The sequence below is a fragment of the Phyllostomus hastatus genome, unplaced genomic scaffold (assembly GCF_019186645.2).
Source record: "Phyllostomus hastatus isolate PE091 unplaced genomic scaffold, TTU_PhHast_1.1 phas_contig_86, whole genome shotgun sequence".
In the NCBI taxonomy this organism is placed as follows: domain Eukaryota; kingdom Metazoa; phylum Chordata; class Mammalia; order Chiroptera; family Phyllostomidae; genus Phyllostomus; species Phyllostomus hastatus.
In genome coordinates, this window is record NW_025333977.1 from 89,950,515 (window position 1) to 89,974,119 (window position 23,605).

The 23,605-nt window shown below is 42.1% G+C and overlaps 1 protein-coding gene and 1 long non-coding RNA gene across 3 annotated transcripts in view; one reads left to right on the forward strand and one right to left on the reverse strand.

Annotated features, from left to right (window-relative positions):
• Positions 1-9,944: 9,944 nt before the first annotated feature.
• On the reverse strand, positions 9,945-18,519 carry LOC123827013. Of its 2 annotated transcripts, none has more exons than XR_006787164.1 (3): positions 18,447-18,519; positions 15,728-15,891; positions 9,945-10,279 (listed from the first exon to the last, which is right to left on the reverse strand). It is a non-coding gene; the product is annotated as an uncharacterized LOC123827013 (long non-coding RNA). The 2 variants fall into 2 exon arrangements; XR_006787163.1 differs by having other exon boundaries at positions 18,354-18,480.
• PARP14 (poly(ADP-ribose) polymerase family member 14) overlaps positions 18,371-23,605 on the forward strand; it is a 40,456-nt gene continuing 35,221 nt past the window's right edge. Inside the window, exons 1-2 of the mRNA XM_045851246.1 lie at positions 18,371-18,639; positions 22,826-22,959. Coding sequence (XP_045707202.1) covers positions 18,453-18,639; positions 22,826-22,959 — 321 coding nt within the window. The 5' untranslated portion in view covers positions 18,371-18,452. The remainder of the gene's footprint in view (positions 18,640-22,825; positions 22,960-23,605) is intronic.

Below are 23,605 nucleotides of genomic sequence, written 5' to 3' on the forward strand. Positions count from 1 at the left end.
AACTTTCAATCCAGTATATTATAGTTGCTCTATTTTATTATTAGTTATTGTTGTTAGTCTCTTACTGTGCCTAATTCATAGATTAAACTTTATCATAGGTATGTATGTATAGGAAAAGCATAGTATACTTGTCTCATGTACACCTGGGGGAGGCCCAGGAAGAATAAATAACTCTTGAAGATGACTTGGAATTCAGACCTACATACTATCTTAATAGCTAAAGGTACAGGGGGATGCAAGTCTCTTAGGGGAGAGTAATTTTTTTTGGGGGGGGGGAGATGAATGGGTCCTAGAAGAGTAAGATGAGATATATGATAATTTGAAATTTGTGTGGGTGTTATGTCAATGTATAGTCTTCTCTTCTGTGAAGAATCAATCTTCCTGGTGTATAAACCCCCTGGGAAGGGGGTTTACGACAAGTGAGCCTTTTTTGGAGGATCTGTCTTTAGATAGATAAGATGAGTTCAGAGAAAGCTTCTTAGCTTTCTGCTTTTGCTACTTTATAAGTTCCTACAGGTCAAAATAATCAGTATACCAAAGCAGCATATTTTGGAGATGGCATGTCTTGAATTCCCAGAGTCATATTTTGGGGTGGCATATTCTACTAACATTCAACTCCAACTGAGTGCTAGCAAAAAGAATGTTTCTTAGTTAGTGAGCAGAAAGAAACTAGTAGGTCCTAGCCACTTGCTAGAAAGTAATTTGAGAAGTGGGACTACAGTGGGTAGAATTGTGTCCTCAAAAATGTTATGTTGAAGTCCTAACTCCTATACCTGTGAATCAGAATTCTGGGAACGGGGACTTTGCACATGTAGTTAAGCTAAAGTGAACTCCTACTGGTTTAGGGCAAACCCTAATTTGATGACTGGTGTCCTTCAAGGAAGACGCAAATCTGGACGCAGGCAGATGCCAGGAAAGCACACCAATGGGAGCAGAGACCGGAGTGACACAGCTACAAGCCAAGGAATGCCTAGGATTGGCGGCGAGCACCAGAAGCTAGGGGAGCGGCAGGGCAAAGTTTCTCTCTCAGGGACCCCAGTGGGAACCCACCCTGACCTGTTGATTTCAGATGTGGGGCTTCTAGAACTGGAAGAGAGTCCATTTCTGCTGTTTTAAGGTGCCCAGATTGTGTTGCTTTGTCATAGCAGCCCTAGGAAACTAATACAGGGACTAAATGTGAATAACCCAGCAGAAATACTAATTAAAACAAAAAACTGACTGCAGCCTCTAGGACGGTGGCAAAATTCACGATGCGTGGTTTTTAGAAAAGCACCTCGTATGGGGCCCCACCCCACACACAGTCTACTTAGGGCTGGCAAGACTGCAGCCTGTGGACCAAATCCAGCCTGCTGCCTGCATGCTAAGACTAGTTTTCACATGGTTGGGGGGAAAATGAAAAAAAGAAAGAACAACATTTTGTGGCATGTGAAAATTAAATGAAATTAAAGTTTCTGCACCCTTAATAGAGTTTTATTAAAACACATTCATGCTCATTTGTTTAAGTGTATTCTGTGGCTGTGTAAGAGTGAATATAAATAAAAACATTAAAAAATTAATTTGCCCAGGTGATAAAAAGGGAAATCTTCCCTCCACTCTTCATTTTCACTTAAAAAAACTTGCAGTTGTTCCTTCTATCTCTGCCTCTTTGAGATGTATGTAAATGGTTTTGAAAGCTAAAAAAGCCTCTTGCCAGTTTTACAACCCAGGAATGTTTTCCCAAGGATCAGGGAACCACCTCTTTGAAATGAAGTCATCAAGGAAGATGGCACGCTGCCCCCCAGTCTCTCTCAGAGGACAGGAGCTGATCTGCCACCGGCATCAGGCTCCAGGTTGTAACTACGTGACTGTCAGAGAGATTTGAGAAACTTGTTTTGAATAAAACAATTAGCTGACACAGGTGGACACTGCAATTACCAGGTGAAGTTAGGGTGAACTAGTGCAACAAATGGTGCTGTCAAGTCCACTTACTTGAGGACTAGTTATCATTTGTCTTGAAAAAATGTGTGTAATGGATTGTATCTGCCTGGCTATAGAAAAAAGGTGAGATTTCTGTCTTTGCAATCCCTTTAGTGGACTGCCTGTTAGGAGTATCACACTTGGGTTTAGTGCTTAATCAATAATAAAACTATTTTCTTATACTTCTACTTCGTAGAGAGGTTTTCTGGGTTGCAGAAGATTTTTTTTTTTTTTTTTTTTAGAAAGTGAAGGGAGGGAGATAGAAACATCAATGTGCGGTTACTGGGGGTCATGGCCTACAACCCAGCATGTACCCTGACTGGGAATTGAACCTGCGACACTTTGGTTCGCAGCCTGCGCTCAATCCACTGAGCTACGCCAGCCAGGGCTAGAAGATTGGTTTTTAAATTATATTTCCCCAGTAGTTGTTTCTGGTCTGTGATGGCAGAATTGAGTGGTTTAACAAAAGACTATACAAATGGTCTAAAATATGTATTATCTGGCTCTTTATAAAAAAAGGTTGCTACGGACTCCTGGTCTAGGTTTGTGCACAGGATACCTGGAAAAACTAAATTCATGTGGTGGGGGCCTGGGAACATGGGGAAGGTATAGAGGGGGAGGTGGACCTTAGGGTGCAAAGCCAAATGTGTAGAGGGGCTGGAAGTTAAAGTAAATGAGTGAAGTGGGCTGAATGGAAATTTGAGTGAACAGAAGCCAGGAGTCAGCTTGTCCTGGCTTCACGTGATGGCTGCTATGTGAGGAAGTAAACCAATCCCGTGTAAGCAAACCATCCAATGTTTTCCCAAGAGGGGCTGAAAATCTGAGGTTTAATATAAAAACTCACTCTTAAAATGCATCTAATTCAAGTTTGAAAAGCAGGTCTCAGGTCAAGCTTCAGTTTGGTGATTGCCAAGTTTAACTTCTGATCTAGACAGTAGAAGAGGACCTCTCCCTGTTAACAATGAGTGAGAAAATGTAAGTGTAGGAAATGGCTGATAAATTCCTAGGAATACTTATGTTTGACATTGACTTGGGAGTTGGTTCCTACACTGAGATGTAGTTGGTAAGCCTTCAGTGAGTGTGTGAATGATGCTTTGAAGGAAAGTAAAGGGGTGGCATCTCTAGCATAAAAGCAGGGTGAGAACAGGAGCCAAGAAGTGGATTTTGATGTGGACTTTCTCTGGAAAACATGTAGTCAGAAAAGAGATATATTAGAATGAGCTCTGAACTTTCCTGCCATACACTGGATAGGAACTTGGGATATTTTATGGATATTAGTGGAGAATAATTCAAACAGGATAGTGAACTTGGGGACTTAGAATATTGACTAGCATATAATAAGCCCTCAATAAATTTTGGCTCTTGTAATTAGCTATTGTTTTCTGGAATACATCCAGAAACAGATCACTTGGCCAGGGTGCAACAGCTGCCAAGAAAGAAACAAAGGAAGCGTTACCACTTTTCAGCTCAAAAGGAAAAGGTTGGTACATGTGGTGATTTTAAAACATGTCTATAAGTTCTTAAATACTCCTCCTATGAAGAAGTAGAGTCTAATTCTCCTCTCCTTGGACATGGGCTGGCCTTAGTGACTCGCCTCTAACAAATGAAATGCCAGGGAAGTGACACTGATAACTTCTGAGAGCTAAGGCATAAAAACTGATACAGCTCTCCTCTCTCTTTCCTCTTCACCCCACTCCCAATCCGCATGCCTTAGAAACTGAGTTGCCATGTCAGAAGTCCAGCTGCCCATGTTGCAGTCCCCACTCCCCCACCACTGTTTGAGTCATCCCAGTCAAGAATTTTTAAAAGTTAGGCTCTGGCTGGTGTGGATCAGTGGATTGAGCGCTGACTCAAATCCAAAGGGTCGCTGGTTGGATTCCCAGTCAGGGCACATGCCTGGGTTGTGGCCAGTAGGGGGTGTGTGAGAGGCAACCACACATTGATGTTTAAAGAAAAAAAGAAAAGAAAAGAATTTTTAAAAGTTAGGCACATTGCCTGATATAAAAAGTGAGTAACTTATACTGAAATTTCTTTATCTTCATGTCATTCTTTCACTGAAGATTATAAGATTTAGGGAAGAAGTTGATATGTAGGATGGAAATTTTATTTATTTTAATTTGGGCATATGACTAACTTAATGGAAACAGAAAAAATGTACCAAACCTCTTCCATACAGGCTTGGCTGTATGTAGAATAACTCACATGAATGTGCCTTCTGACTAATAATAGACATAACATTCAAATACTCTGAATCTGGGACTGCAAGAAGGAAGGACACTGCTGATGTCTTCAGAAGGTGCTCTGGCCGGGCTGTGAAAGACACTGGAATTGAGCAGATGGCACTCGTTCCCAATCACTGATGCTTTAAAATGTCAAACCCAGTTATGTCATGGGCTGGCTTCTCCAGGGATCAGACTCTAGCCTGCAGTGTACCATGCAGGGTGTTTATTAGGCAGTGTCCTCGAGCAGCTGAGTCAACAAGTCCTTCCTTAAAGGGGACACTGTGTGGTGTGTCACTGTGACCACCAGAGGTTGCTAAATACTTCAAAAGAGACTAAAATTTTGGCAGAGTATGGACCATCCACATTGTTTCAAAGTCTGACTTTGGAGTGCAAACCTTAAGATTCCAACCAGGGTGGTGAGTTTCAAGTGAAACTGACTGAGCCAGGAGAAAAGGACCATCCCTTTCTCCTGGGTCAGTCAAGAAGGGATGATTTTATGAACCCTTGAATTCTGCAGTTTCTGGTTATGTGGCCAAATTCCAGGCAACATTTTTGTCAACTCCATTCTATAAATATATTTCAGTTTCTGATATTTGGACTTGACCACATCTTTCACTGCTCACAGGCTTGAAAAAATTTTCGAAGTAAAATTAGTAAAGACACAGGATTTAATAAAAACAAATGTGAATGCCACATTGTTAAAAGCCACTTTTCTTGTACCCTGTGTCTTATTTAGTTATAGGAATATCGTAATCCCAAGTGACCGCATTATATTTCAAGTTACTACTTTGAAGAATATGGTTTAAGCCAATCGACTTGACAGGAACATCTTTGTGCAGAGAAAAGAGGGTTCACATAGCAGGCCTGACACAGTTAGAAAGCCCTGCACGTTTGCTCCCTGGCTTGTGTCTCAACTTAGATTTGAGAGGTCTCTCCCAGTGCCCTGACTGGTAAGAAGAGTGGCTCACAGAGTGCCTAAGCGGTACAAACAACACCGTTTGTAGAGACTACCTGCTTCCCTTGGGGCACCTGGAATTTTGGCACATGCTCGGCAGAGGCTGCCTGCCTGACTGGCCCCAAATGAAAACCATGGGCACTGAGTCACCCGTGAGTTTCCCTAGTGCACAACATTTCATGCGTGCTGTCACACAATTCACTGTTTGAGGAATGAAGCACATCCTGTGTGATCTCACTGGGAGAAGATCCTTGTTCCTAGAAGCTAGTGCCTGGTTTCCTCCAGACTTCTGCCCATGCACCCTTCCCTCTCCTGGTTTTGCTCTGTAGCCTTTCGCTGTAATAAATCACAGCTGTCAGTTAACTGTATGCTGAGTCCTGAAAGTCCTCCTAGAGAATTACTGAACTCAGGCTGGCGGAACCCAAAACAATGTTATTATTGTACATATAATTAAATTCTATTTCTCTGTGACAGTCTACATGTGTACATTATAGCACTCAATTATACTTCTTTCTTAATAAAAGCCAGAAATAGTCATATTTACTCATAACATTAAGTGAATGAAGGCTCTGTGCTTAATATAGAAGACAAAGGATAAATGTTAAGGGCCAACTATGGAAAGGCTATACCCACTATTGGTCATTTCCACAGAGCTGATACAATTTGGGACCAAGACTCTGTAACCAGGATCACCATTATGCTTTCTAAGGAGCCTCAGAAAGAAGCCTTCACCTCACCACTCCTCATCACCCCTCCCTGCCCTCCACCCCAAGAAAAAGATGGGATGCAGCTTAGGCAGTACTAAGGGGGGAAATTACATTATAGCATTAGACGCTTTATCTAAAAAAAAAGAGAAAAGTCTCAGGTCAGTAGTATTTTTTCTTTTTTCTTTTTTTTTAATTTTAATCATTGTTCAAGTACAAAAAGTCAGTAGTATTAAACATCTAAAGAAGCTAGAAAAAAAGAGAGAAAGTTAAGCCCAAGACAAGCAAGAGAAAGGAAAGAATAAAAATAAGAGCAGAAATCAATGCAATTAAAATAAAAAAGAATAGAGGAAAAAATCAATATGAAAGCCCATTCTTTGACAATATCAATAAGTTAATAGACCTATAGCAGACTAATAAAATATAATAGCATAATCAAAAATTAAGTGAGGCACTATATAATGCTCTTTATATGTTTATCTTTTTCTTACATAATCTTGAAAACAACATTTCCTGGTAGGTAATAGTACACCTATTTTTTAAAGATGAGAAAACTAAGATTTATAGATTTTGGTTAATTTGCTCAAGGTTGCATAGCTGGTAAAATCTTGAACCAAAGTTTGTCTGACCTAAACCTTAACCATCATATTACTCCAACTCTGAATGCCCGTGAAGAGGATACAAGGGTGTCCATTCAGACCCCCACTTTAGGAGTAACTAACTTTTTTTCCAGCTGCTTAGGAGTATCTGCTGCTGACAGGTCACAGCTACATCCTTCACTGGAAACTGATCTGAGCCTGCACAGAACTGCCTCCCAAAAAGGATTCAAAGGAAAAGATGCCTTTTTCAATTTGGGACAATTGCAAAGCTATCTTAGTTCCAGAGATCCTGCTAGGATATTTGAGGCTTTAGTTGCAACTGCATTGCAGGTCAGTTTCTCCCTGTGCCCAGACCTGCCTTCCTTAATTCTTTACAGATAAATCTCCCTAAGGTGTTCCTTAATAAACCTCTGCATTCAATTCTTTGTCTCTGAGTTTGCTTCCAGAGGAAGCAAATAAGACACATCCTTTTCATATTAATGCATGCTTTTCTTTCAGAATTTTTTTTATTGTTGTTCAAGTATAGTTGTCTCCACTTTCACCCCACCATGCCACCTGCCCCACCCATCCCCACCTCCCACCCTCAAACCTACCCCCTTTGGCTATGTCCATGTGTCCTTTATACATGTTCCTTGATGACCTTTACCCCCTTTTTCCCCATTATCCCTCCCCCTCCTTCCCTCTGGTTACTGTCAGTTTGTTCTTTATTTCAGTGTCTCTGGTTGTATTTTGCTTGCTTGTTTTTTTTTTTTGTTTTTTTTGTTTTTGCTGTTGTTGATTAGGTTCCACTTACAGGTGAGATCATACAGTATTTGTCTTTCACCAACTGGCTTATTTCACTTAGCATAACACTCTCCAGCTCCATCCATGCTGTCTCGAAGGGTAGGAGCTCCTTCTTTCTTTCTGCTGCATAGTATTCCATTGTGTAAATGCACCATAGTTTTTTTTATCCACTCATTTACTTGTGGGCACTTAGTTTGCTTTCAGCACTTAGCTATTGTAAATTGTGCTGCTGTGAACATTGGGATGATGTGGACCCTGGCTCGTGGGATCTGGCACATTGTGGATGAGACACAAGACAAATTCACATGGACTGTTGAGTCCTGTGAATATTACAGAACGGGGGGGGGGCGGCAAAAGCAATATACTATTACTGAAAGGAACCGCGTGATTCTCCCCTGCACTGGCTGCCACGTCTTGGTTTAAATCCCCACACCAATCTTCATCTGCAGCCCCATTTGTGACTCCTCCCACAATTGGCTACACTTGCCAGCACTCTCATATCCTTCCAACTTGACTGGTCTGCCATAGTGAGTCTGGGAAGGCGTGGCCTCATGTCATCGAACCAATCATCTCCAAGCTCTCATGCAGGTGCTGTAACTTGGGGGAACTTCCCCCTCACAGTTATGTCTTGGGGGGGAACTTACTTCCATTTCCCTGGCTTGGAGCATGGCCACAGCTATTTAACATATCTATGTAACCAGTCAAAGGTTATAGATATGTTAAATGACCACACCAGAGGTTAGCTTCAAAGCTGTTGCTATGCAAAACAGATCTCAATGGCCCTGCTCCATTTGTCCCTTCCCCCAACCCACACCTGTGGGGGCAGGGGAGTGAGGACATCCTAATATTTCCTGAACACCCTGAGTTCTGGGCTCCATTCCAAATCCCTATTTGGGGCCCCCCTCCTGGCTGCATCCTGTTACATGGAGGAAAAGGGACAGCATGGCTTTTCTTTCAAGAGGAGAAAAGCCTCAGCCCTTGCTGTGACAGATCTTTATTTCTTTATCTGGGCACATTACCTGATGGTCCTCATTTACTATGCACAGGTTCACTTAGGTGGTCACCTTTTACAGAAGGAGCCAGTGCTGCTAATCACATTACAGAACAGGGATATTTGAAAATGAAAAGGGAAAAGTAGTTGAACCGGTTACACTCCATACTGGGGAGTTTTAGCGTGGATTTTAGGAAGTTACAGTAAGTACTTGCTGTCTCAATTCAGGGTGAGGGATTTTTAGCAAAAGCAAGTCTCAAAGTGGCTTAAGTATAATGCAGGCCTGATTCCCCATGGGAGAACCTATCTGTGGGCATGGGTCCTGTCTGGGCCCATGCCATGCAACATGGTCTTCTATACTGGGGTGCATAGGTTCTTTTGAACTGGTGTCTCAGGATCCTTAGGGTACAATCCCAACAGTGGTATTGCTGGGTCAAAAGGCAGTTCCATTTTAGTTTTCTGAGGAAATTCCATACTGTTTTCCACAGTGGCTGCACCAGTCTGCATTCCCACCAACAGTGTACTAGGATTCCCTTTTCTCCTCATCCTCTCCAACACTTGTTTGTTGATTTGTTTATGATGGCCATTCTGACTGGTGTGACATAGTATCTCATTGTGGTTTTAATTTGCATCTCTCTGATTGCTAGTGATGTTGAGCATCCTTTCATATGTCCCTGGGCCCTCTGTATGTCCTCCTTAGAAAAGTGTCTGTTCAGGTCCTTTGCCCATTTTTTAATTGGATTGTTAGTCTTCCTTGAGTAGAGTCATGTGAGTTCTTTACATATTTTGAAGATCAAACCCTTGTTCAAGGTATCATTGGCAAATATATTTTCCCATACAGTTGGTTCCCTTTTCATTTTACTGCTGTTTTCTTTAGTGATGCAGAAACTTTTTATTTTGATGAAGTCTCATTTGTTTATTCTTTCTTTTATGTCCCTAGCTCTAGGGGACATATTGGTGAAGATATTGCTGCATGGAATAGCTGAGATTTTCTTGTCTATGTTCTCCTCCAGAATTTTTATGGTATGCTTTTCTAAGTAAAATTAGATATCAAACAATTAAAATAAATTAATACATTTATGCTTGATGGAAAATGAAATAATCATGTCAACTGCTTTCAAATTGTTTAGAAAAATGTTCTTTGCACTACTGTTGCAAATCTTCTGTAAGGTAAAAATTATTTCAAAGTAAAATTATCTTTAAAGACACTTTCAGGCAAACAGAGTGAGAAGTTTCACTGTGCAGTTCTTGCATAGATAACTGCAAAGCATATGCATCTAGTTTTGGAAGAAGAAAATTGAATGAGGAAGAAAGGAGGTTTCAAAAACAAATTGTTGATAAATCTAAGTAAATACTAATGAGTTTTTAAAAGACTTACACTTTTGAAAATCAGCAATAGCAAAAGGATAGCAAAATAAGAATTATTTTTTTCCTCAGGTCTGTACATTGTTTGAGGAGTACTGATTAACCTCCAACTTTGTTAAGTCTAGGATCTGCAAAAGAATAAATATAGATTTTGTAAATTCAAACCAAATAGAGTGTTAAAGAAGGAACAAAGAAAAACTATCAGTCTAATATAAGGAAGAAAGCAAGAATAATAAGCAAGTAAAAACAGCTAATTTCAAGCCTCACAAAATAAGTGGTGGGAATAAATGAATACATTAGTCATTAACAATGTCTATAAATTTATATTTACTGATTAAAAGAAATTGGATTAAAAATAATTCAGCCATATTCTGTTAACAAGAGGTGTAACTAAACTAAGGACATAGATCATTTGACAGAAAACTAGTGAAAAAGTTGTTCAGGGATATCCTATAGCATGCTTTCTGCCATAGGCAATTGAATATCAAACTAAAAGAGACTTATAGAACAATGACATTTACTGATTCAATAAGGAATCTGGTGGTGAGTGGTTCTAGGACTGGTTCTGAAGATCAATGAAGATGTCAAGGACCAGGCTCTTCTATCTTTCCAACTTGCCATTCTCAGTGTTTCTGAGACATTAACCTTCATGGTTACAAAATGGTTGCAGCATTTCTTGTCATCTCATCCCACTCCGTAACATCCTAAAAACAGGAGAGAAAAAGGATTTCTCTTTAAGTGTCTCTATTTATGGAAGAAGGCAGTATTTTCTAGGAACAGATGGAAGAATTTCCTTTGTATTTATTTGCCTAGAACAGGGCCATCCCCAAACCAATCCCACTAGACGGGAATGAGATGACTAAAACTGGCTCAGCCCAACCACTAGTTAAGTGTGGGATAGAAAGGGTATCTATCTACTTTACCTGAGTACTTTGCTGCTCGGTATCTAAACAAAATTGAAGTTCTAACAAGGAAGAAGAGACTGCCCTTGAGTAAATAACCAACCTACTTGAAGTGTCTGTAACATTTAGCAAGGACTAACTAAATTAAAGTGGTCATAGCAATATTAATACAAGACAAAATGGACTTTAAGATAACAAGAATGAGTAAAGGAGGATTGATACTCACCAATAACAAAAAGGAGCAAGTCACTTGGATGATATAAAAATTATGAACTTTAATGCATCCTTATTTTAAGCAAAAGCAAAAGGAGATATGCAAAAAGTGGTTCAATGACAGAAATCCCCCCTTTGTCCACAATTTCACTTTCCACGGTAAAGTTCAGCTACCGCATGGTCAACCAGTTTGAAAATATTAAATTTCTGGGAGTCCAGCCAAGATGGAGGTGTAAGTAGAAATCCTTCACTTCCTCGAACAACCAAAAGGAGGATAACAACCAATCTAAAATCAACAAACAACCAGAAGTGCCATGAAATCAAACTGCCTGGAACTCTGACAACCACAGAATTAAAGAAATAGTCAAACAGAACAACCAGACTGCTAAGGGAGTGGTCAGAGAGAACCTGAGTGGAGACTGTGGATTGTGGGGGTGGGGACTGACTTAAGGGGAAACTGAAACTCAGAGCTGACTATGGACTACGGCAGTTGCCACGGCGGGAGTAACTCCCAATCTGAGAATCCTTTGAAAAGTGGGCTAGAGGCAGCAGGGGAGCTGCATTGTTCCTTCTCTGGCCCCTCCCCTATAAGCAGCTCCACATGGAAGCAAAAAGGGTTGTCCTTCCCCTGGTGAATACCTAAGGCCCTGCCCACTTATAACTTAACAGGGGCCCAGAACAAAGAAATAGGGCCAAATGAAAGAACAGAGCAAAACTTCAGAAAAGGAGCTAAATGAGGAGGAGATAGCCAACCTATCCGATGGAGAATTTAAAGCCCTGGTAATCAAAATGCTCACAGATCTGATTGAGCTTGGTTGAAAAATGAAAGAGCCCCAAAATAAAACAAAGCAAAAATATTCAGGGAACCAACAGTGACTGGAGGGAAACCAGGACTCAAAGCAAAGATTTGAAATGAAGGAAGAAATAAAAATCCAACCAAAACAGAATGAAGAAACAAGAATTCAAAAAAGTGAAGAGAGACTTTGAACTTCTTTGACAACTTGAAACATTACAATGTCTGAATTATAGGGGTGCCAGAAGGAGAACAACAACAACAAGAAATTGAAAACTTATTTGAACAAATGATGAAGGAAAACTTCCCCAATCTAGTGAAGGAAATGGACTTCTGGGAAGTCCAGGAAGCCCAGAGAGTCCCAAAGAAGTTGGACCAAAAGAGGAACACACCAAGGCACATCATCATTAAGTTACCCAAGATTAAAGACAAGGAGAGAATCTTAAAAGCAGCAAGAGGAAAGGAAAGAGTTACCTACAAAGGAGTGCACATATCAGCCAGCTATCAGCTGATTTCTCAAAAGAAACTTTGCAGGCAAGAAAGGGCTGGTAAGAAGTATTTGAAGTCATGAAAGGCAAGGACCGACATCCAAGATTACTCTATCCAGCAAAGTTTTCATTCAGAATGGAAGGGCAGATAAAGTGCTTCCCAGATAAGGTCAAGTTAAAAGAAGTCATCATCACCAAGACATTATTATGTGAAATGCAAAGGGACTTATCTAAGAAAAAGAAGATAAAAAATATGAACAGTAAAATGATAACAAACTCACAGCTATCAACAAATGAACCTAAAAAAATAAAAGAAAGAAAAACAAGAAAACAAAAACTAAGCAAACAATTAGAACAGGAACAGAATCAGAGAAATGGACATCACATGGAGGGTTTTCAGTGGGGAGGGGAAGGGAGGAATAGGGGGAAAAAGGTACAGAGAAGAAGAAGGATAATTAGTAGGTATAAAATAGACAGGGAGAGATAAAAAATGGTAGAGGAAACAGAGAAGTCAAAGAACTTATATGTACATCTCATGGACATGAACTAAGTGGGGGAATGCTGGAGGGTTGGGGGATACAGGATGGATGGGGGATAAAGGGGGAAAAATTGGGAAAACTACAATAGCATAATCAATAAAATATACTTAAAATATTAAATTTCCCCAACCATCAACATTATCTGCTCCTGACATCCAACCATCAACATTGGCATGGCTCAATGATCCAGGATCACCAGAAGGAGATGATCCTCCTTCTGAAGTGTTGTCAGAAGGTCAATGGTAGCCTAATGCTACATCAAAATGCCTATGTCATTCACCTCACTTCATCTCATCATGTAGGCATTTTATCATCTCACATCATCACAAGAATAGTGCGTGTAGTACAATAATATATTTTGAGAGACACTACATTCACGTGACTTTTATTACAGTATATTATAATTATTCTATTTTATTATTAGCTATTGTTGTTAATCTCTTAATATGCCTAATTTCTAAACTAAACTTTATCATAGTTATGTACATATAGGAAAAATATAGTATATGAATATATATAGGGTTCTTTACTATCTGCACATTTTAGGCATCCAGTTGGGGGGTTTGCAATGTATCCCCTGAACAAAGAGAAATTAACAAATCACGCACCACATACGGGACCCTATACCCTCACTGCCACAGCTCTGTTATTTGGATCACATAAGTGTGATGATATGGTTTACTTGGCCTGTGGATAGAACTGGACTCAAGTGCAAGAGCCAGAAACTATAGGTAGGAGAGATGAGACAAAGCCAAAGCCAATCAGGGACACTTCTGTCAGCTTTCAACAGCTCCAGCAGTTGAAAAATGGTTTTATAATCCTGAAGAAGAGATCTGAGCATCACTGTGTAAGTATAGCACACTGCTGAGCTCTAGAGCAAGATCATCTGGGTTTGTGCCTTAGCCTGACCATTCACTAGCTGTGTGACCTTAGGGTAAGATACTTAATCTTTTTTTGTGTGTCTCAGATTCCTCATAGTAAAATGGAGTTAATATTAATTTTCTTATGCATTTAGTATAACTATCAATTATTACACTTTAAATTTTGTTCACTATATTTATGCTTGTTTTATGATTTTCAAGGATATTTATTTCTTCCAGGATAGATGTCTCAAAAGTCACAAATGGATTAATGAATGTTTGTCTTGGTGACTAACTGGCTGTAGGGAAGCAATCCCTTTTAAAATCTGCTTAACTAGGAGAATATTAGTACAACAGTTAGTGACTGGGGTTTGGGGGTGGGGGTTGTACCGACTGCTCTATCTGGTAATTCTACCTCTGATGGGAGAAGGGTAGAGTTTTGTGCTGGAGCGGGCTCACCTTGGTTCACCAGAGCTGATAGCTAAATTTTCAGAAATTTTGTGAGCCAGTTATTAACTATCATTATTTAGAATTACATTGTATAAATGTATAATACAATAGATTCTCTTTTAAAAAATAATAAATATTAAACCTTCACCGCTTCCTAATTACTTACTACACTTCACTACAATCTGTACTCTTGAGCTGTTCATGTCTACTGTATCTGTAAGGTAGAAGTATTAAGTAAGGGAGTGCTACTGGTCATCCCTTCCCAACTCTGTATTCAGTGATATTACATGGGGAACTTAAAATCGGCCATGGCAGGAATATTTACACCATGGATTTGGCAAACACTATATATCAGGGCCTTATGATTTATTGTTTTGTTGGTCATCTGAATTTAGGAAGATGCAGTTTTAAAGTGTGTCATGTCTGTAGCCATTACATTGTAAAGAGCACAAACAATTGAGAAAATATTCTTGCAGTATTTGAAAACTGTTATTCAATTCTGCAAGGCAGGAAGGAGCTCATATCACTGACAAATAAAGAGAAGTTCTGACGTATGTCTTCATTGTCTCATTTTCATCTCACTTGTTAATGTGAACAAAAGTATGAATTAACTTTTAGATCAGAGCTGCACTCATTAATTGCAGCCATAGGTTGGCTACAGATGTGTGTTGGGCAAAAATCTTTGAAACATTATGTGAGAATCCGCCGGCTATTGGAAACTTACAATAAAGAACACTGTATATTTTATTATTACTTGTAAATTACGTGTTATATACCCTTTATATTCATAAAATTTATAGTGAACAAAGACATATGCAAACTTTTTTCCCTGGCAAGCTGGTCGTTCAGTGTTTAACAGCACATCACTAGTGATCATGATGACACGGTATAAAAATAAAATACTGTGTTTTTCTTTTTTAATATACAGGCCTAGATAGTACTCTTTCTGAGAGTTAGTGCTTGTCTTGAGATATACGCCTCTCTGTCTGACTGGGGGTTACCTCCTAGGAGACCAGGAAGGATCTTTACTCTGCTGTGCTCTTCATCTCACACAAATTCGGAAAGATCCAATCTGTTCTGGACTCTTCTGCAGAAGCCTCCCTCCACTTCCCGCTGGACAGTAGTATTAGTGAACCTAAATGACTCCTATCTGGGAAAATGGACATTAGGAATTACTGTCCTGAAAGAGTGAGATGTACTGGAGACTTTCTCTGTGCAGGCTTGAAGAAGATGAATTTCCTGACAGGGACATGGACACAGGGAACAAAGCTGGGAACTGGGCATGTGCATCAGGTGGCTCTCTGAGAACTAAACTGGCAGTGGTAACAGAGAGCTTGCCCTCTTCTGAAGTCATATCCTATCTTGTGGGACTAGGCCAGGAGTTTCAGGGGCAAAGTGAGGCAGAGAAGTGGACATGAGGGGCTCACAACTCACTGGCCCAGAGCAGATGGGAAAGCCATCCTTTCCCCAATATACGCACACTGCAATGGGAGAAGTGTGCCGAGTTTATAGGAGAGAAGTCTGCAGAGAAGCTGAAAGGAGCCTGCTGTTAGAAGTTTGCATTGACATTGTAGAGAAGCTGAAAGAGGAAGTTTAGATGAAGCAGAGAAAAGGAAGATCAGCTAAAAAATGCGGGTGTGGGTTGTTATATTAAGATCAGCAGTGGGTAGGAGGTGAAAGGAGAACCTAGAACAGCCATGTGCACACGGCCACTCCTAAGCTGGAGGGCGACCATCCCCAGGCCCGGAGAGGACACTTGCTTCTTTGGAAGGAAATGAGTTTCAGGAGGTATATACCCCTTGGAGAGAGAGAATTGAGAGGATAAGCATACTGTGGGAGGGGAAAGGGTGCCAGTTCAACAGTGAGTCAGGTCAAAACAACTCAGGAGAGAAGACAAAGTATCGTACTTCAGGGCTGATGACAGTCAACAATTTACTTCTTGTAGAACTTTCTTTCCTTGGCTTTCAACACCTGCCATCCTGATCCCCTGATGGGTTTTTCCCGATCTGCCCAGGGATGATGAGCAGACCTCCAGTGGCAAGCCACGTTGATGCTGATAATTAAATGAATCCTTGAAAGAAAAAAATAGAAATGGCCAGCTAAAACCTCTGCTATAAAGGGTTTCAGTTTCAAACTGATTTTATTTCTTGTAAAATGATGATATGAGGAAAAAGATAAACTGTTTGCCCAGATCTTGACCCCAAAACTTTGGGGAGAAGAGGATGCTGATTTTAGCTGTGACTTGTGGTGGGATGCTTTGTGGGGAAAAAGCCACCCACTGTGTGACTGACAGCTGTCACCAGCCCCCTTCTGCGCCTTCCCCACTTCCTCCACTGGAAACCAGGGAGGTTTGGACTGGATGATAGGTGCTACCTGCAGGTAGAAAACTGGAGAAAATATCTGAATAGATATTTAGCATTGTTATGGATCAGGAACAAAAGCCTGGTGAACTCTGGCCCGTCTCTGGCTCTCTTCATGTCCAAAATTCAGTTTTGTGATCAAAGGACAATATGTCAGGTCCAGCCCTGCAGGGAAATGCAGCTCTAATTTTGGCAGAGTCTAAGAGACCTCACTGCCTCCTTCACAGAGGAAACAGACTCCCTCAGGGGAGGACTCCCACACCTTCCATCAACAGTCATTCAGAATGACCTACTTCTGCACTCCATCTCCACCTTGCTCCTGGTGCAGTGGAAGGGAAAGTGTCCCCTTCCTAAGGTTACTGCCTCCAGGATTCCATCCCACGTTGTCTCACAACCTCTCTTCAACCTTCCCTTCACTTCTTTCTAACAATGTTTAAACATGCCTAAAACTCTTCCATCTTAAAATTAATTTAAAAACAAGAAAACAAATACAACAACAGTAGCCGGATCCTATAGCCCTCTAAGCTGCTGCCTAACTCCTTTTCCCCCTTTAGTTACACTTCTGGAAGAGCTGACTGTCTTGTTGCCTCCACTTCCTTCCCTTGCTTCCAGTCCTCCCTCCATTGTCATCTCCATCTCCTGCCCCCTCACTAGGGACAGTGCTTGCAAGGTCCCCAGCAGTCCAAGAGACACTTCTTCTCTCACCTGATGCACTGGTGGTGTTTGAATGATGATCTCTCCTCACTGGAAATGCTTTTTTATTGAGTCAATAATAACACATTCCTAGCCTCTCTTCCACCTTTTATGGCCTCCCCTTGGTGCTCCCATCTGAATGATGTCACTATTATATAGCCCAGCAATTTTCAACCTTTTTCATTCATTCCCACCAGACAGCTATTGCTGTGTTGGCTATTACTATATATATGAAAATTTGACAATCTAAGGGAAAAGAGGTCAGTGTCCATGACAAAACAATCAGGTAATGCATGTTTTAAACATTCTCAAGGCACACTGGTTGAAAGTCGCTGATCTAGCCAGTTGCTCAGGCCATCTGTGGATAACCATGAAGTCATCCATGAGCATCTTCTCTTGCTCCCCACATCCTTCAGCCAGTCCTGAGCTCTGTATCAAGATTAATTTAGAACCCTACCTTTTCTCAGAGGGTCCTCCTCTGCTGGCACCCTGGTCTCAGGCACTTCCATCTCTCACCTGGGACAATACAGTAGCCCACTTGGTGGCCTCCCTACCTCTACTCTAGCTGCCACACAGCAGACAGAGTGATTCTTTACAAGTAAATCACACTATGAAACACTCCTCCTCTCAACTCCCTAAGGTTACCTTGCCCATCACCCTTAAACCTCAGGTTACATGTCACCTCCACATAAACCCTCCCAGAACCCCTCCCAATTTGTTCCCTGAACACCTGTCTGTTCCTTCCAAGAGTATTTATTCCACTGTGTCATAAGTCCTCTGAGTCCCACAGCTTCCTGAGCTCAGAGAGAGTGGGACCTGGGTGGGTCTGTTGAACCCACCCTGAGTACATGGCATCATGTAAATATTCCACTCTTATATATGACTCTGGCTAGGTGGCTCAGTTGGTTGGAAGTTGTCTTGCACACCAAAAGGTTGCAGGTTTGATTCCCAGTCAGGGCACATACCTGGAATGTGGGTTCAATCCCCAGTCCTGCACCTACCAGAGGGAACCAATGGATGTTTCTCTCTCTCTCAAATCAATGAAAATATCCTCAGGTGAGGATAAAACAAAACAAAACAAAACAAAACACAACTGTTAATGTACTGTTCTCCCCTCAGTACATTACCCATTTCTAGACATATAATGTAAGTAACAGATCATGGAACAAACTGCAAAGGAAAGAAGGTAAAATCCTGACAATTAATTGATGGAAAGAATGGCCCCAAACATTCTAGAGAATCACAGTTTGATGAGCCCTTTTATTTCCTTGTAAGAAGGATGGGTGCGGCAAAAACAAAACTTTGCATGAAATTTTGGGGCCCAAAGCTACTAATTTCACCTATGGCTTGTGTGAGTGGCAAATAAGACCTAAGCTTAGGCACCCGTGTACGCCCAGATGCCTTTGCTCGGGGCCCCAGACGTAAGTGAAGATCGGTGACTAATCAAATCGGGGCTGCTGTTAACGAAGGCAGAATTTACCGGCAGGGAGTTCTCCCGGAAGCGAAAGCGAAAGAGGCCCAGTTAACCTAAACACCCAGAGTCGGGGTGGGACTGCCAGCGCCGGCTGCGGACCTGAGGATGGCTGCGCCGGGTTTCTTCCCGCTGCTTGTCGAGGGGTCCTGGGGCCCCGACCCCCCGAAGAACTTGAGCACCAAGTTGCAGGTGTACTTCCAGAGCCAGAAGAGGTCGGGAGGTGGAGAGTGTGAGGTCCGCCTGGAGCCCGGCAACCCGGTCCGCTTCTTGGTGCTCTTCCACCGGCAGGACGGTGAGCGGCGCCTGGGGCGGGTGTGGGCGGGAACCGCCGGGCTGTCCTGGCTGGAGAAACTTGGGTCAGGGGCAGTGGGTGAATCTGGCTGGCCCTAGCAACAGCCGTGGGGAGTTGCAAAATGGGCCAAGGGTGCGCGGGTTGGAGGTCGCTGTGGTTCCTCTGCTCTGCCCTTGCAGGAGCTCAGTGGTACTGCCCAGAGGTGGCGGCAGAACCCTGGAAGGTATAGATAGAATCACTTACCTCATTTTACAAAGGGATGTAGTGTATTAATGGCAGAGTTGCATCAGTTGTGTTTTTGTCTTCTACCTATTAAAGCAGCAGTCTAGAACTCCCAAGGTTTATGGGAACACGATTTTAAGGGAAGAGACGGTTTCTAGGAACAGTATGTCCAAATATATTGAATACTTTGGTGAGATAAGTTTGGTTGAAAATAAGTACATTGATTTCTTCTGAGAGACACCATGAAACTCAGACCTTTACAGGGGTGTCCAAACGTTTGGCGTCTCTGGGCCGCACTGGAAGAAGAAGGGTTGTTTTGGGCCACACATTAAATACATTGCTACATGTAATCACAAAAATACCTCACAATGTTCTAAATAAGTTTACGACCTTGTGTTGGGCCGCATTCACAGCCACCCTGGGCTGCACGAGGCCCGCGGGGCCCCGGTCGGACACCCCTGCTGAAGATCAGTGCAGTGTTCCAGGGAGGACAAGTTAGCGTTGGGAAGGAAGAGACACATTTGTGTGCCGTTCTGGTTTTGGTGACCTATTCTGTGGGAATGGTCAATGCTCCATTTGAGAGGGAAGGAGAGCGAAAGCCCTTTTCTTTCTGTAAACTTGTAGGCGGGGAAAGAGAGGGGCTAAGCAATGCGAGAAGCCGGGATGGTTTCCCCATGGGTCATGGAGATTCCCCGTGGTTCTGGGGTCAACTGAGACAGGGGCATAGATGCTGCTTAAAATCCCATTGTCTGAGCAAAAGAGGGAGAGTTACTGGAGGGGGGTGGTGACAGCTTGTTCTTGACCAACACAGTATCTTTGTTGGTAGTTCGGTACTTCGCCCCCCCCACCCCTCGGATTCAGGGTGGCCATCAGACTGGGTTGATCAAGGTTGAGAGTCTTGAGCTTTTGAGAGGGAAATTCCCTCCTCACAGGCAGTTGAGTAGCTGAGTTCTCCTCTCCTCCTGCTTCCTGTTGCTGCTGTTTAAGAAAGGCAGAGGACAAATATCCACCAAATATCTGTTTGCTTAAGACCTCCACCAGGTCCTGTAGCAGAAGCCACGTGACCACCTGCTCCCAGACTGCACATTCTTTTCCATTGAAATCTCATAAAAAAGGATGTGGACACCTTCTGATCCTGCTTTCCTGTCTCGGAATGTGAGAATCATTCAAGCTGGAGGAGGGGCAAGGAGGCTTACAAGGCCATGAGAGCAATTGGAAAGCTTTATGCAGGGATCCAGAAAGGAAAGATGAAACCCAGAGAGGAAAGGGGTACACAGATAAGTGTGGAGGGAGTGAGGAGGGCAGCAGGGCAGGAGACCCACTTGGCTCAGAACCTTTAAGAAAACAAAGTACAGAGTTTTCCAAGAATGAATTTCACCAAGGAATGCTCAGAAGGGCAACCATATGATGTAAGTGGTTTTCTCAGGGGACGTTACCACTTTGATTCCAACTGTTAACATCAGCGTGGGTCTGGCCCTTAGGGACACTCCTTTCTTCTTTGGCATCCCATTACCCTCAGGAGTGGTTCTCAAATTGGGGCCATAGACCCCCTGCATCAAACTCACTGCAGGTTGCACAGACACAGCCAAGCTCTGTCCCATAGACTCAGGAATCCTGAGTGTGTGCGGGTGAGAGGGAATCAGCACTTTGAACCAGCACCCCAGGTGACTCTGATGTGCTAAAGTCTGAGATCCCAGTTGTCTGTTGTTGATTCTGAATGAACAAAAAGGGAGATGAATATAGAAAACACAAACAGCATAGAAATATAATCAGTGCAAAATATAGTTTTGTGATGATACCATCATTCTGTTCTAGCCTTCAAAGCAGAACTAATTTCAGTCTCCTGCCAGGCTTCTTCCTTCACGTATTCTACCTGTGATCCCCTCCCTCAACCCCCAGGCTGTTCCGGTGATTCCTTTGTGTACCTCCCGCATGGACACCTCAAAACTTAGTCACTCAAGGGCTTACATGGGCAAGGTTCTTGGGAAGTGGAAAGTCCCAGTCAGTTTCAGTTTCCTATCAGAAGAGTAGTTTCTCAGCAGCAAGTTGCCAGGAATTTGCTAACAGTGAATGGCCTGACCCAACAGTCCCAGGGCAGATCTCCTACAGGGACACCCTCCTCTCCACACCAGAAGTGGCCTCAGCAGGTGCAGACTCACTGTGTAACATGGCTTTAGTCACATAATTCACATAGTAAGAATAAGCCCACCAGCATTTCTCTGTAGAAATTACTGGAGCACACAGGAACTGTTTGGAAGCTGTATCTTACGTTTACATAGTTCACTGAATTTCTGAAAAGTTGAGCATAAATTGACTTAGAAGATTTTAAATCCTGTTTCAGATGTGTACTTTTATCATCCTCTCTGGCCATAATTTGGCTCATGATTATCATCAGTCTCTTTGGGGGTAAGGAAACCCATCTTCTCTTTAAACAAAAGTAAATGTGGATGGTTTGAGGTTAGTGCAGAAGGGACACAGGTCATCCAGGTAAGCGTGGCTGGACATCAGAGTTTCAGGTCTTTTTTTCTCCCAGGTTCGCCTTCTCTTGGTTGGGGAGCACTTACTGATCTTGCTACCACCTGCCCTCTTGAAGTAGTGGTGCCCATACATATTGCCCAGAGAACAGGCTGGCACATTTAAATGCCTGGATGGGACTCTACCAAAGTCTAGGGAATAATAAAGTGAATGCATCACAGAGGTCCACAACTGAGAAAACTTAGCTTCCTTTCTGGCTTCAGGGGTCTTCTCCAGGCCTCACTCAAGCTTAGGGCAGCCCCTAAGGAGTTCAGGGAAAGACTCCCAGGAAGAGTGAATTAGAGTCTGGCATTTCTTCTCATTTTGTTTCTGGGGGTGTTTCATCCAGTTGGCATCCAGTTAAGACCTCACTTCTCTGGCTTCTTCACGGATGTTGAGGTGGGAAAGCTATTCAAGCCCTTCTTTTTGAAAGATTCCTACCTGTATCCTTGGCTTCATCAGGCCAACTGTATCAGAAAAACAATGTAGTGACCCAGCAGTCCCAGCAGAGCCACATCTGTGAGCAGGTTTCACAGGTTCTCCTTCACCCCCGACATCTTTGTGCTGTCTGACTGTGCCGAGCACACCTCCTCGTCCACATGCATTTCCTGTTCTTCACAGTCTCGCATGCAGCGGCTTTCACTTTCTCTCTGGCTGCTCTTTCTTGTAATGAAAACTTACATTTGCATAGCTCTTGTGGATGTCACAAAATTCTTTCACTGACCCTCGTTTGAGCGAGGAAACAGATTTAAGGAAAGTTAAGATATCTTCTCAATGTCACTCATTGAGTTAGTGGCAGAATTGGAATTTAAATCCAGATTTTCTGAACACTTGTCTATTAATTTTTTAAATCTCTTCATCCCTTCTTTTCTTCTCCTTTTACTATCAGATGTGAGGCTCTTGCCTTCACAAGTTAAAGAATTGATTGAAATAGCTTATTAACTAGCCTCCTGGCCATTCTGCTCCTGGTGACCCGAGTCACCTTCCTGAAACATGGCTTTTGTCATGCTGTGCCCCAATACCCAGTCTTCTGATCATTTCCCTTTACTGTACAGTAAACATTGCCCCCTTTCTGAGTGCCTGCTGAGCTCCAGGTACTATACTAAATTCTTTATAATGTTTCTTCAATTTAATCCTTGTAACACCCATGTAAGACCATCTTTATTACTGGTAATTACTTGTTAATATATAAGAACACAGAGGCTTTGGAAGATGCTTAAGGTTAAAAAAATAAGTTTAAAGATAGAATTGAAATCCATGTCTGCTTGCTAAACTTCTCCTTTTTTCACCACACAAGGCCTCCCTTGACTGATGATGGCAAAGCCTGTGGAAATTATGAAATAATTTTGTGAATAAAGGTTGATTGACAGTTAACTTTGCCTTCTTCCTCCTCCTCCTCTCCTTCTGCTTCTTCTCCTCCTCCTCTTTTTCTTCTTTTCTAATATTTCAGTTCGGCAGAAAGTTCTGGAGAGAGAGAACCATGAGTTAGTATGGCCAGGGAAAGGAACATTTAAGTTAACTGTCCAGCAGCCCCCTGCCCCAGATGAAGTCCATGGTATTTCTGAAGAGGAAATTCCAACAAAGGTAAGTAAAGGAGTGAGTAAAAGGGAAGAAGGGTATTCTTCCAAGGTGTGTGGGATGGGAAGCACAATGAGGAAAACCTAGTGGAATAAAAAGTATAAATTAAACTGTAGTGAGAAATGCAGCTTACAGATGTGGTGGGATAGGTATGGAATAATGAAGGAGGGATATTTTTTGTCCAATTTTAGACACTTTGGAAAAGTTGAGATTTGGGGGTTATAATAAGGGTGGTATGAGATGTAAAGTGTTGGGTGTGTTTGTCCTGGGTGCTCTTAACCTGGAACTTACTATATTTATTTTTAAATTGTTCTGAGGGGATAGTGGTCCATCTGCCTGTACTAAGTATTTCCTACGTGGTATAGCAATAGTATCTATCTTGTGGGATTGTTGTGAGGATTAGATGAGACAGCCTCTGTAAACAAATGGCACAGCACTTATTCATAGGAAACACTCAATAAATGTTAAGTGGAGAAAAGATTTAGGTCTTACCCCACTCCCTGGACACTTGGTGTCCACTGGGTTTCTGTTATTTGTGACTCATTTTTACCAATGATTTTTGTGCTGAGCAAGTGGATATGCTACTACACTTGGGGTGCATTCAAAAGCACCACTGCCAGAGCTTTTTATTATCATTTCTATTGACCCTACA